This window comes from Triticum aestivum, chromosome 6A (assembly GCF_018294505.1).
Source record: "Triticum aestivum cultivar Chinese Spring chromosome 6A, IWGSC CS RefSeq v2.1, whole genome shotgun sequence".
NCBI classification, from domain to species: domain Eukaryota; kingdom Viridiplantae; phylum Streptophyta; class Magnoliopsida; order Poales; family Poaceae; genus Triticum; species Triticum aestivum.
The window spans coordinates 596,417,573-596,429,629 of NC_057809.1; the positions used below are offsets into that span (position 1 = coordinate 596,417,573).

Below are 12,057 nucleotides of genomic sequence, written 5' to 3' on the forward strand. Positions count from 1 at the left end.
TGACTAAGTTTATAAACAAAAATATTAACATATACAATAAATAATCAATACTACTAGATTCATTATTGAATGTACTTTCACATCATATAGATTTGTTATGATAAATGTTTATATATTTTTTTTTATAAACTTGGTCAAACTTTGCAAAGTTTGACTTCGGTCAAACCTAATATGCAGACTAAATAAAAACAGAGGGAGTACCACCAACTCGTAATAAGATATTCAACTAGTACTTTATTCCACCATGAGCGAGCCCACTTGGTTTGTTTGCTTAGCAGCTACTACATGCCCAACGCATCCAGTGTAGAGTACGTACGCACACACAGACAAACGGTTCTCAACAGAAGATCCAAGTGCTTTGTATGATCAGTAATCGGCTCGTTAAGCAAAAGAAACACCGTATTTGATAGGGAGATGAGATGGGAACCAACTTATGCCAAGCAACTCATTACCGGCGAAGAAACGGAAGTATCGCCTTCCACACTAAACAAGAAGTGTCCACAATCATCTTCTTGCGCAAGTTCAGGAGTTGGAGGGGAATCCCAACCGCTACGCCGTCCGTCCCGCCAACAGTAAAATATCACGAATAGGAACGTAGGAAGAAGAAATATCTCAGTTCATTCATCGATTCGATCTTGAAAATTCTACACAAATCTCGTCAGAACCGCCCCGTGCGTGCTTGGCCTCGCCTGATCCGTTCGGCCGGGGCACGCACGGGTACGGCGTGACGGGAGCAGGCGACGGCGAGACGCCACTGATCTCTTTGCAGAGCTTATCCGAAACCGAAACAGGGGCGAGATGAATCCACACTCCAGAAACAGAAACAGAAGCAGAAAATTGTCGCGGCAAACAAATCATCAAAGGACGGATAAGCCTCCCGTCACGGGTCAAAGATGAGATGCATGCACCATGTGTCTCAATCTGTAACTCAAGTAGTATATCCAAAACCAAGGGCGTTCATTTTACACCACGGAGGGCAGAGGACGAGCTCACTGTATGTACAGATTACAGAAGAGAGGAGGAAGAGGCTCACTCCACCTACTGCTACGGGCTAGCTAAACTGACCAGGCCGGAGTCAAATTCGGTCAAAACTCAAAAGCATCTAACTGTAGTATCTTGCTATGGCATGTCGACGTTGATTTGTTTACTGGCAGTTGTCGCTGGGACGCTCGCCGGCCACGGAGACGGCGGAGAGCCTGCTCGGCCTGGGGCGGAACCCGCCCGCGCGCCTCCGGTGCTGTGCGGCGGGGGACGGCGCGAGCGCTCTGCGGGCACACTGCCCGCTGTCCATGCGCTTCGAGCCCAGACTGCAGGCGCTGCGGACGGACGGCGGGGAGGCGGGCTTGCTGCTCCCGGCGGGGGCCCCCTCCTGCTTGGGCTCCTTGTGGAGGCTGCAACGGAACGAGCCCGGGTGGTTCGTCGAGGAGCACATGCAGGACCGCCGGCTCCTGGTGGATGACGGGGAGGAGACGCTGACGGACTTGCCCGGCGAGCGGGTGGCGCCGTTGGCGAGCTTGACGCGGGTGGGCGAGGCGGAGCGGTAGGTGGGTATGGAGAGCACCGGGCCGCTGGGTCGACTTTGTGGTTGCTGTCGCCATGAGAGAGAGAGAGAGAGATCGAGGAGCGCGAGCAGTTGGAATCGGGTGCGTGGAGGAGATGGAATCGGGAGTAAACCTGAGAGAAGCGGGTTGGGTGCAATTTATAGAGACGAAGACGAGCTTCAGTGGGTGGGGATTACGGGTGGGCGCTGTGGGTGGGTGTGCCGTGGGCCCGGACGGGATTCAAGGCAGGTAGGTCCACCCTCCAATATTCAAAGGAGTCATGCCAGCTTGCTTGGAATATTTTGTGTCAAAAATGCTGGCCAATTTCTTGCACCACAAACCAGTACACTTTTTATATATAAAAAAGACACAAACCAGTGTTCTGACTAGTAGCATGTCGCTATTCTTCATGCTCCAGATTTTTTTTAAGGTACGCAAATTGCGTACCATAGCTTTATATGAGAAACAGCTCAACGTGCCTGCCCGACCCGCCATTGTCTGTCTCCATGCGCTGCATCACTCGCGGGTGCTGGTGATCAGATGGCCTATTGATTAAAGACGGGAGGCGTCCCGGCCCTTTCGTTGTTGTTGGAGAAAGCAGGGCGGGACCAGACACTGCTAAAATTTACTTTCAATCATGTGAGCTCCGTCCTATAGTTGTGGATCTTCAATATACTGCATTTGTCCATATGCTCACATAATTGGAGTACATGTTTTTTTAGCAAGCATATAATTGAAGAGATGGTGATTTTAATTGCAGATTCTTCAGTTGATTGCGAGCATATGATTGTATCCGATTTTGGAGAAATAATAAACACTATATAGCACCATGTGCTCTATATATTCTTTGGTTGATTGTGGAACAAAACATAAAAAGGACTAGCTAGATTAGTGCATTGGTATGGGATTCCACCTGAGATGCGATAAGAATACGGTGCCACATTTGGAAGAATCTCGTTGATATTTTCGAAAGTGAAAGATCTTGTTAATCCTTTTTGGCCTAAGCATGCAATGTAGTATGTGTCAAATCAGGCTAAGCCTGGCCCGGCCCTACGTCGATTGTAGCGTCATCTCCTGAGATATGTTCGTGTCATGTAGAAACATAAACTTTTGCCTTCGGTATTTGAATTTTATTTCTGTACTGGAGCGAGCTAGTTTCCTGAAATGCTTACCAAGTACTTTCTTATATACCTTGGTTGATTGTGGAACAAAACACAAAAGGGACTAGCTAGATTAGAGCATCTCTACTCCTAAAGGGGGAGTTCATTGTCATTTCTTTTCGCTTCTTCCCGTAATACTCCATGCGATCAATCGGTCGAAGTCTCTCTACCCACCGACTTTTACAACGCTAACCTCCCCAATATTTTTTTTCTCTCCTCCTATGTTTTTTCCTGTTGGTCATCTGCCCCTCTCGCACAATCTCATCTCCCCCTACATGAGCGACCGAACCCTATATGGCCGATGCCGACGGCGATCCCACTCGCCTCTATCCCTCCCACTCGCCTCCACCCTGGTCCTATCCCTAAGCTTAAGTTGCTACGCTTCCCCATTGCCCCACCGGCCATGGCTTCCCACCCCCGACTCCACCACCACCAGCACCTCCATCGCCTCCACCTCCACCCCCGTAGTCCCTTCTCTGGCGTCCTCTCTACATCACCGTGTCCTCTACTAAGCCATGGCCCTGGTGGGGGTTGGTGGCACAGTGGTGGACGGGTATGCTGGTGGGGGCCTCGTCGAGGGTGAGGGGGACGCGGACGGGGACGGGGATGTTAGTTGAGCAGGAGGCCTCTTCCTCCTCGCGAAGACCTAGCTCCGCCATCATCTTTTCTACCTTGGACACCGAACTAGGCATGCCATAAACAACCATCTTGGAACCTTAACCCGTGAAAAGAAAACATATGTTATGAAAGGAACCCTAAAACCCCCATTCACCCCCAGGGAAGAATACCAAGGCCGGGCAGTGATACAAGATCATCCCGTGATCGGCCCAAGTCAGCTATCTGGGGAGATCAGAGACAGGGAAGACAAAAAACTCAACGGCGGCGGTAGTCGCCCCGAGAGAAACAAAACCCTAGCTAGAGGGGACAAGTAGCTACCCGTACCTGTAAAAGGCGCTGAAGGCGTTGAATAGGATTTGGGGCTCCCGAGGCACTCCAGGAGTGTCCCAGTTAGCGGTTTCATGCTCTGAATGGAGCGGCCACCGCTCATGCGCGTTTCAGTTGGGCTGGTCGATTACCACTTGCATTTCTGTTTCGGATGAATTCCATGGAAAACTTTCTAGATAAGCATTGAGCTTGACATTCGGTCATGGTCGACGGTCATCTGCAATGAAGCAGCGGGCCGGCCAGAGGATGAAAGGTACCTATAATAATCTAACAGTTTTGCTAAGTCTCAATCGACTGAGACTTCGTTATGCCTCAGTCGATACTATCTTCCTTTGAGTTTGCATGGGGATTCGTATTTTTTTTCTTTTTCTTCTTACATACTATATCACTTGCGTGTGACTTGGTTAATTCTCAGTCAGCTGAACCTAGGTACACCCACGAAATGCGCATCGAGTGTTAACGACTGTCAAAATTGGAAAAAGTTTGAGTCGATTAGTCCATTGGTATAGTTTACTCGCCAGATGAAGAGCGCCTCGAAAAGAAAAATACTCACCAGATGGCAATGATGATCTGATCCTGATAGCCTCGGTTAAGTCGACCAAGCAATTGGTTACTGTTGGAAATGTACCGCGTGTGCCCGTTGCATCAGCGGCCGTATATGTTACTTGAACATTCAGTCGCCTGGAAGTGTCCTGTGACGTTAAGAGTCATATGTTTTGGCCAACCATATCCATGAACCAAATGTCGAGATTAATCATTGTCACCGGTCGACCAGGACGTTCCACCAGTCTAGTGTAATCAAGCATGTCGACGCAACATGTACCAGGATATTTCGGGCACATGCCCACATGACGCGCCATGCACAGGGTTCCTTCCTTGCATTCTCTCATCTGACTGTACATGGACACACGATCGCGAGAGCGAGATGCATGCATGTATCTTTTCTCGTGGCTTCCTCATGAGATTCCACGCAAGCAGCATACTGGACAACCCAATCATGGAGCACGTACCACACGCAGGAGGGTAGGACGAGGGCTAGTCTCGCTCTCAATTGGCATGTCGACCAGTGGCTATTCTGTCTCCCACCAACTTGTCGTCAGCAATTTACACACGTCCTGATGGCCGATCGCCCGCGTAATGTCCCAGCGCCTAGCCGTACGTGTCGCTGTTAGGCCGTGCATCCATGTCGTCGTTGCCACGATTAAATATCTAGATATTTCACTAAACTGTTTAGTTGCCATCCCTCCCCGTCAGTGGCGAATCTAGAAAAAAATAGAGGATGGACTCAAAGTTTACGCAGAGAAAACCGTATGCTCTTTTGAAGAAGTCGCTTATCTCCTAATCCTTTTGTGCAAATAAACCGAAACTATCCCAGATTACTACTTGAATCATGTACTATTTACTAGAAAATTTCCGGATTTTTTAGGAAATATCAAATTTTGAACCAAAATTTGAATCTGTTCACTAAAATGGCCATTGTCTCCTAATCCTCTTGGCCAAATAAGCTCAAAATTTCCTAGCCTACTACTGGAAACATGTAGTATTTTCTGTCATTTTTTGGAATTTTTGAAAAACTTCAAATTTTGAAAGGAAAAAAAATGGTTTTATCAATTTATAGACAATATGTGCCAAACAAGTGCTCAAATGGACATGAAATTTCTCAAGACCAATACTAGTAGCATGATTGACCAGACAACAGAGTTTCATACAATTTGCACACCAATACATCAAGTACTAGAGAAGCAACCAGAAAAAGACAAAGACAAGATATGGTGTTGCTTCTTACTAACAGTATTGTAGTTGTAGGAAACGTCCAAACCAAAATGCAAGTGACGAACTGCAAGCCATCTGTCCAAATTAGCACAACAGTTAGTGATATGGTAATTTGGTATCCTAAACTAACTATGGACACTAGTACTAAAACAGAGATATACCTCTAAGAAATAACACCATACTCAGGAGGCAAATGTCCTTTGCGATTTTTCTTCTTCTGAAATCGTATCATAATTTGATCATCGGGAATACTTTTGAATATCCTTTTCTCACAGTAGCATACCATTAAATCATTGAGCCAATCATCTGATATCTTATTGCGCAAATAGGTTTTGATGACCTTCATTGCTGAAAATATTCGCTCGACCGACAAAGTTGCCACTGGAAGAATCAATGTCAACTCGATAAGGCGATATACCAGTTGGAAAGTTCTATGTTTCGTTGTTTGAACCATCAACCGAGCAAGAGTAGTAACATCCATTGAATTCCTCACTTCTCCTAATATTTGTAAGGAACATTGGAAGCTGATATCTTAGCAACAACCATTCAGCTTGTGTAAAATCCTCAGCATAAATTTCAGCAAGACGAATAAGTTTGTCATCATTAAACTTTGAGAAGTTGTTAGCTGGATTAAGACAAGACATGCAATCCACTAACTCGGTGTTAACTTCATTGAATTGGTGGTTCATCTCAGTGAGAGTTGCATCAATAGCAACATTGAATATGCTCACCTTGAAATAATGATGTCGAGTCACCTTATTCTTACTTCGAACGGATTGCCCCATTAGCTCCAACAAGACATCCATATTTGGCACATCAATGCTATGTTCCTCACAAGCTCATTCTTGATGACTTTGGTTACCTCCAATGCACAACATGTAGCAAGGTCCTTTTGAATCTCTAAACATATCTAAGTGCATTACCTTGCCCATTGTCAAATGCATCTTTCACATCTTTATTCTTGTCTTTGTGCCAGTCCAAGAACTCCCTGAAATTGCCTTTGTTAATGGAATTGGAGGATTCATCATGTCCACGAAAAGCTTCCACTTGAGCTAGGAGATACCTTGCACAATCCAATGATGCAGTCAACCGGATTTATATTTTATTTTAGCTTCTTTACTATATACTCAGAATTTGGTAGCCACATTGGCCCTTTGATTGTTGAAATCATCACACAAGCCTCTAGCAATGTTGTGGTATAACTAGATGGACCACCAACATGTTTTTGAAAACATGCCAAAGCTGTTTTCCAACGTTTGTAACCATCTATGGTAAATACATCATTTCCAAATGTAGCATCCTGTGATGGTTTCTTGAAAAGAAAACAAGGGAAGCAAAAGGCAGCCTCCTTTTTGTGACACTATATTCCAACCAGTCAAACCTATCTAGCCGTTGTGGTTGAAAAGGTCTCCAAATTTTACCATCCAATGTGAATTCAAATTTATGCCCACTTGCTTTGTTTCTCTCTTTCAACAAATAAGCTCTTCTCAGTTCACTTCGAATTTCAGGGGCATAACCTTTTATTGGTATTCGATCCGCCGGATCACCAAAAATCTGACTTGGATGAAATTCTAATATATATTGTCTTGGTGGTGCTGGTTGGTTTGTCCTCTCATCGTTTGGGGGATTGGTGCTCTCATCAACCGAGGGATTAGTGCTCTCATCAACAGAGGGATTAGTGCTCTCATTTGTTGGATCATGGGGGATTATGTTCTCAATGAGGGGTAGGTTGAACAATAACATTGATTGGGGCAATATTGGATTCAGGTACAATAGGAAGTGTATTTGAACTTCTTGCAAACCAACTGTCCAGAGTCTTCTTTCTCTTCATTTCTATAAATAAAATTAAACCAGGATATAAATTAGTTCATGAATTAATTGTAACTACAACCAGACTAGAATTAAACCAATTTGAAGTGTATTTGAACTGCTTGCAAACCAACTAAACTGTATATTGTGGTACGGTACAACAGGGATGCATGGCTCGTACATTTACATTGTACTCCCTCCATTCCTAAATATAAGTATTTTAAAAGATTCCACTACAAACTACATACAGATTTATATAGACATTTGGCAAGCCGAATTGTTTACTGCTTTCCACTTTTCATGCTTGCCGTATAGATGCTATTTCTATAAACTAGATGATGCTCCGCATGTTGTTGCGGGACTGTTTTGCAATATTTCAGTGAGTTTTTGATTATCCAAAAAATGAATATTTGAAATAGTAATTTTTGAACGAATATAAGAATTAAATGCCAATAGCATTATAGAACAGAATTTTCCATGCATGCATGTGTTGCATGTTGTGGTGGATTTTTATTACGGATAATTCCCATGTATGTTGAATGATGAGGTGTCATGCTTACATGTTAAGAAAAATATGTTCATGGGCTAGATTAGATATAGAAGACCTCGTATCACCATATTGGTTCATAGCTTAGCTACGCCAGCCAAAAGAGATGCGATGTACGTGGCGTACGTGCGCTCTTCTCGGGCCAGTAAAGCTTACATACCTCTTTTCTTTTCTAGTCTTGAATGATCCTCAACTCCTCAGGGTGTATGCAAATAGAAAATACATCGCATGATATTAGACTTGATAATATGAGACAGACAAGTATGAAAAGTGGAAAGCAGTAAACAAGTCGGCCGGTAGCATACCCAATGAATATATACATCTTTGTTCCAAACTTCCAATTTCCAACAAGTTTCAATTCTGAATTCTCAATGGCCATAGACAAATAATGAAAAAGTACACTAAGATAACATGATAAATAGGAAGATCCATAGTAAAATAGTGCATAGTTGTGCATTACGACATAAGAATAGATAGATACAAGGCTCAACTGGACATAGACCCATAGTCAAACAATGTATGATTGTGCATTACAACATAAACTAAATGAGGACAGCTCAAGTGAGAGCATCCATGATCTTAGTCTCCACTTCGGGTTCATCAAGTGTGGACTGCCACCCAGCTGCACATGGCCAGGGTCACCGTGGCAGCAGACGGTTGCACTTAAAGCATGTCGTAAGTAATTTTGCGAGGATTAACTAAGGCTGAAATAAACTTGACCCCCCCCCCCCCCGCGTCGCTCTGCACGAGCGACATGGGCGGCGAAACTAGCAACCGCCGACAGCCCCCTGCCGTCCCCCTTGCAACCGCTAGGGTGCGCCGCCAGTCAAAATCGTGTGGCAGCGGCAGTGGTAAGGCTTTGTCTTCTCTAGGGTGCGGCGTTCCCGTGGCTAGCGTGCCCGAGCTGGAGTGTGGTTCATTCCGCGAGCGAAACGGGAGGTCAGGAGGTCCTCTCCTCTGGCGGTGCGGTGGATTCGGGGCCCTCGCGCTTGGATTTGGTGCGGTGGTGGAAGCGCAGTCATGGGGGATCCGCGCGGGTGGCTTGTGCGCGGCGAAGGTGCGGGTCTACACGGGGAGTCGCGGGGGGAGCGTGGTGAGCGTGCTCACGTCAGATCTGGAGCTCGGCCAGTGGCTTGTGGAGGACTGGGCGACTCGGGCGCGCGGATGTGGTGAAGGAGGGGCGCCGCCGGTGATTCCTGGCACCGGCCGGCATGGATCTGGCGAGGCCCTAGTCCTCGGCGTGGCGTGCGGCAGCCTCTCTGGTGGGGTGGCATCAAGGGGCAGCGGCGCACCGGGGCCCAGGCAGCACGTTTTTGCTGTGCTTGGCCCGCGGCTACGTAAGGGGCTTGGGTGCCACAGTTCCGGCATTGAGTGGAAGCCGGGGTTTGCAAAGAAGGGCGCATCCGGCTGTGGTTGTGGCTGATCTGGTCTTCGGAGGGCATGGTGGCGTGCGTGGGGTGCGTCATCTCATCGAATGCTTGGCCACGGCTCGAAACCATGGTGGTTCTTGGCCTTAAACAGCGCTCTCTTGTCCCCAGTCAACATGGTGCTCGACAAGACGCAGTGGCTCACGCTGCGCCCGATGGCTCTATCTCCGGACAACTATGGATGGATCTGGCGCCTTGTGATGGAGGTTGGCCATTGGTGGTCTCTGCGTGGTGTGGTTGGCTGCGGCGGATCTCGATACTTCTTCGTCGATGGGTGTCTTCGATGTTGTGGCAGTGATTGGTGGGCTTGTCGGCACCGGTGCGCTATGATGTGTGACCGAGGCGGTGAGGAAGCTTGGGTGAAAACCCTATCTCGGCCTTGTGTTGTGACCATCGATGGCGGTGGCTGTGGCCGGCGTTAACCTTCTTGGAGGCATTGTTGCTTTGCTTCCGCACCCCTCCTGCACAGATCAGCCATCATTGCCTCTCCAGGGGACACCCTTAATCTTGTGTGATCGGGCGATGACAGCGCCTTGGTGTTGTTTCCCTCTTGGGGGCTTCGTCTCGGAGCTCGGCAACGGCGAGCAGGTCCTGTGGATGGCGGTGGTTGTGGCATCCAAGCTCTGTGGCAACAATGGTGGTGGGAGCTATGTCAGCAATGCGACAGTGATTGAGATAGTCGACTTTTCTCCGACGTGTCCACGGGATTGCCTCGGTTTGTCTGTTGTTGTGAACTCGAAGGTGCAGCGGAGGGGCCTCTATAGTATACGATGACTGGCTACATATGGTATGTTCGGCGATCTTCCGCGGCGCTATCCATGCCTAGTTTTGTCTTTCGTAGTGGTCCGTCAGAGTCGGAGCTGCACTATCTGGTTGCATGCGACTGAGTTTTGGTTCGGATCTTCATTCATCTTCACGCCGTGTGTGTTGAGTTGACGATCGCCTACTTTGAAGTCGGAGTCGTTTGTTCAGTGTTTAGGGATGGCGATGACACCTCTAGGGGAGGAATGGTGACGATGACACCTGCATGCCGTCTCGACGAGGCCCTCAAGCCCGGTTTTCCATAATCAACTGTCAATCTTGTTTTCGTTTGCTTTTTCTTAATTAACCGAACAACTTTTTTCATTTTAGTGAATGCAGGATAACTAGCATTTCAAAAAGAATGATTAACTAAGAGCATCTCCAGCCGCGCCTCCAACATGCCCTCCCCAGGCGTTTTTGCCGCGCCGGCGCCAAAAAAACGGTCCAATCGCGTCCCCAGAAGCCCGTTTTTCGCCGGCTCGGGCCAAAACAGGTGCCGGCGGACCCAGGCCGAACCCAGCGCCCTGGGGGGCGCTTGGGGAGCCGGCACAAGCGAAAAAGGCGCGTGGGTCCGCCCCGGCGGCGACCCGAGGGCCTTTTCCCGCCGTTTCTTGACGCTTTTCCCTCGCATCCCTCCCGCTCGCTCGCCTTCTTCCCGCCATTCCCTCCCTTTCTCCCGCCAAACCCCCTCCCGCTCGTCTTCCAGTCGTCGCCATGCTGCCAAAGAAGTACGCCATGCCGCGCGCGGCGGCAACCACGACTGGCACCGTGGCCCAGTCGAAGCAGAGGAAGCCGAGGGCGCCGCCATTGAAGCCACCGGGCATGTCGAACGCCGAGTGGAGGGTGGAAGTTCAGCGACGCGACACAGTCACCGCCGACCGGCGAAACAGGGCCATCGCCAAGAAGGCCCGCAACAACACGGCGCGCGCGGCGGCGTCCTCCTCATCGGTCGACCACGCGGGGATGATGAATCCACCCGTCGTCAGCCACGCCCAGTACGCGCCCTGGGGACAGCAAGGCGTCGGATCTCCATGGGGATCATCGTCGCCCGGCTACGCCGACGGCGACGCGCACGGTGGGTTCAACCCAAACGTGACCTTCCCCCATGGCCACCCCGCGACGCGCACACCCTCGCCCGCCTTCATCAGCGTGCAGTACCCTCCATACAACTACTCGCCGCCCGCCTACGTGTCCACACCGACGCCCCATCTCCGCCATGGACCGCTGCCCTTCTCGCACCTCGGCGACACCGAGGACACGGGAGCTAACATGGACGACATCATCGCGACAGGATCGACCGCAGCCGCCGCGTCTCCCGGGTTCGCCACCCAGGACGAGGTAGTGGATCTCAGCGGCGACATGAAGGCCGAGCTCGGCTACGTCTACGGCGAGGACGCGCATTAAGCGCAGGAACCCGAGGAGGAGGAGGAGGACGAGGAGGAGGAGGACGAGGAGGAGGAGGAGGAGGAGGAGCCGGCTCCTGATCCGACGAAGGGGCGCCAGAAGAAGAAGCGGGCGGCTAGGCCAGGCGAACCGCGCATCAAGTGGACGCCCAAGGAGGAGGAATGCCTCGCCGAAGTATGGAAAGTCGTCTGCCTCGACCCGACCACCGGCACGAACCAGAGCTTCGAGACGTACTGGGACCGCATCAAGGCCGAGTTCGACGAGCGGAAGCTCGTCGACCCCTACTTCAAAGGCATCTACATGCAGCGCGGCTCCAAGGCGATGGCGAATCATTGGGGACGTATCCAGGGGGCGTGCAACAAATGGCATGGAATCGTCGAGGAGGTCGTGGCTCGCCCGGAGAGCGGCGCCAGCGTTGGGGATCAGGTACGCACGCCGTTCGCCCGCATCTCTTCGTCGTCTACGCCCGCCGCCCGCCAACTGTTTGTTCCTCCGCGCAGTTGCTGCGCATGTTCACCATGTATCGGCGCGACAACCTCGACGCCGACTTCAAGTTCCTCCACGTCTACAAGCGCATTGACAAGTGCGAGAAGTGGGCGGAAGTCCGACGTACCCTCGACAAGGCCAAGGAGACATACAAGCCGAACGCG

General features: G+C 49.6%; 1 protein-coding gene across 1 annotated transcript; it reads right to left on the minus strand.

Annotated features, from left to right (window-relative positions):
- Window positions 1–912: 912 nt before the first annotated feature.
- On the minus strand, window positions 913–1,699 carry LOC123129780 (uncharacterized; the record flags this gene model as incomplete). The annotated part of the gene is made up of 1 exon (XM_044549809.1): window positions 913–1,699. A coding segment is annotated over one exon (555 nt), but the record flags the coding sequence as incomplete, so codon positions are not given.
- Window positions 1,700–12,057: the final 10,358 nt, after the last annotated feature.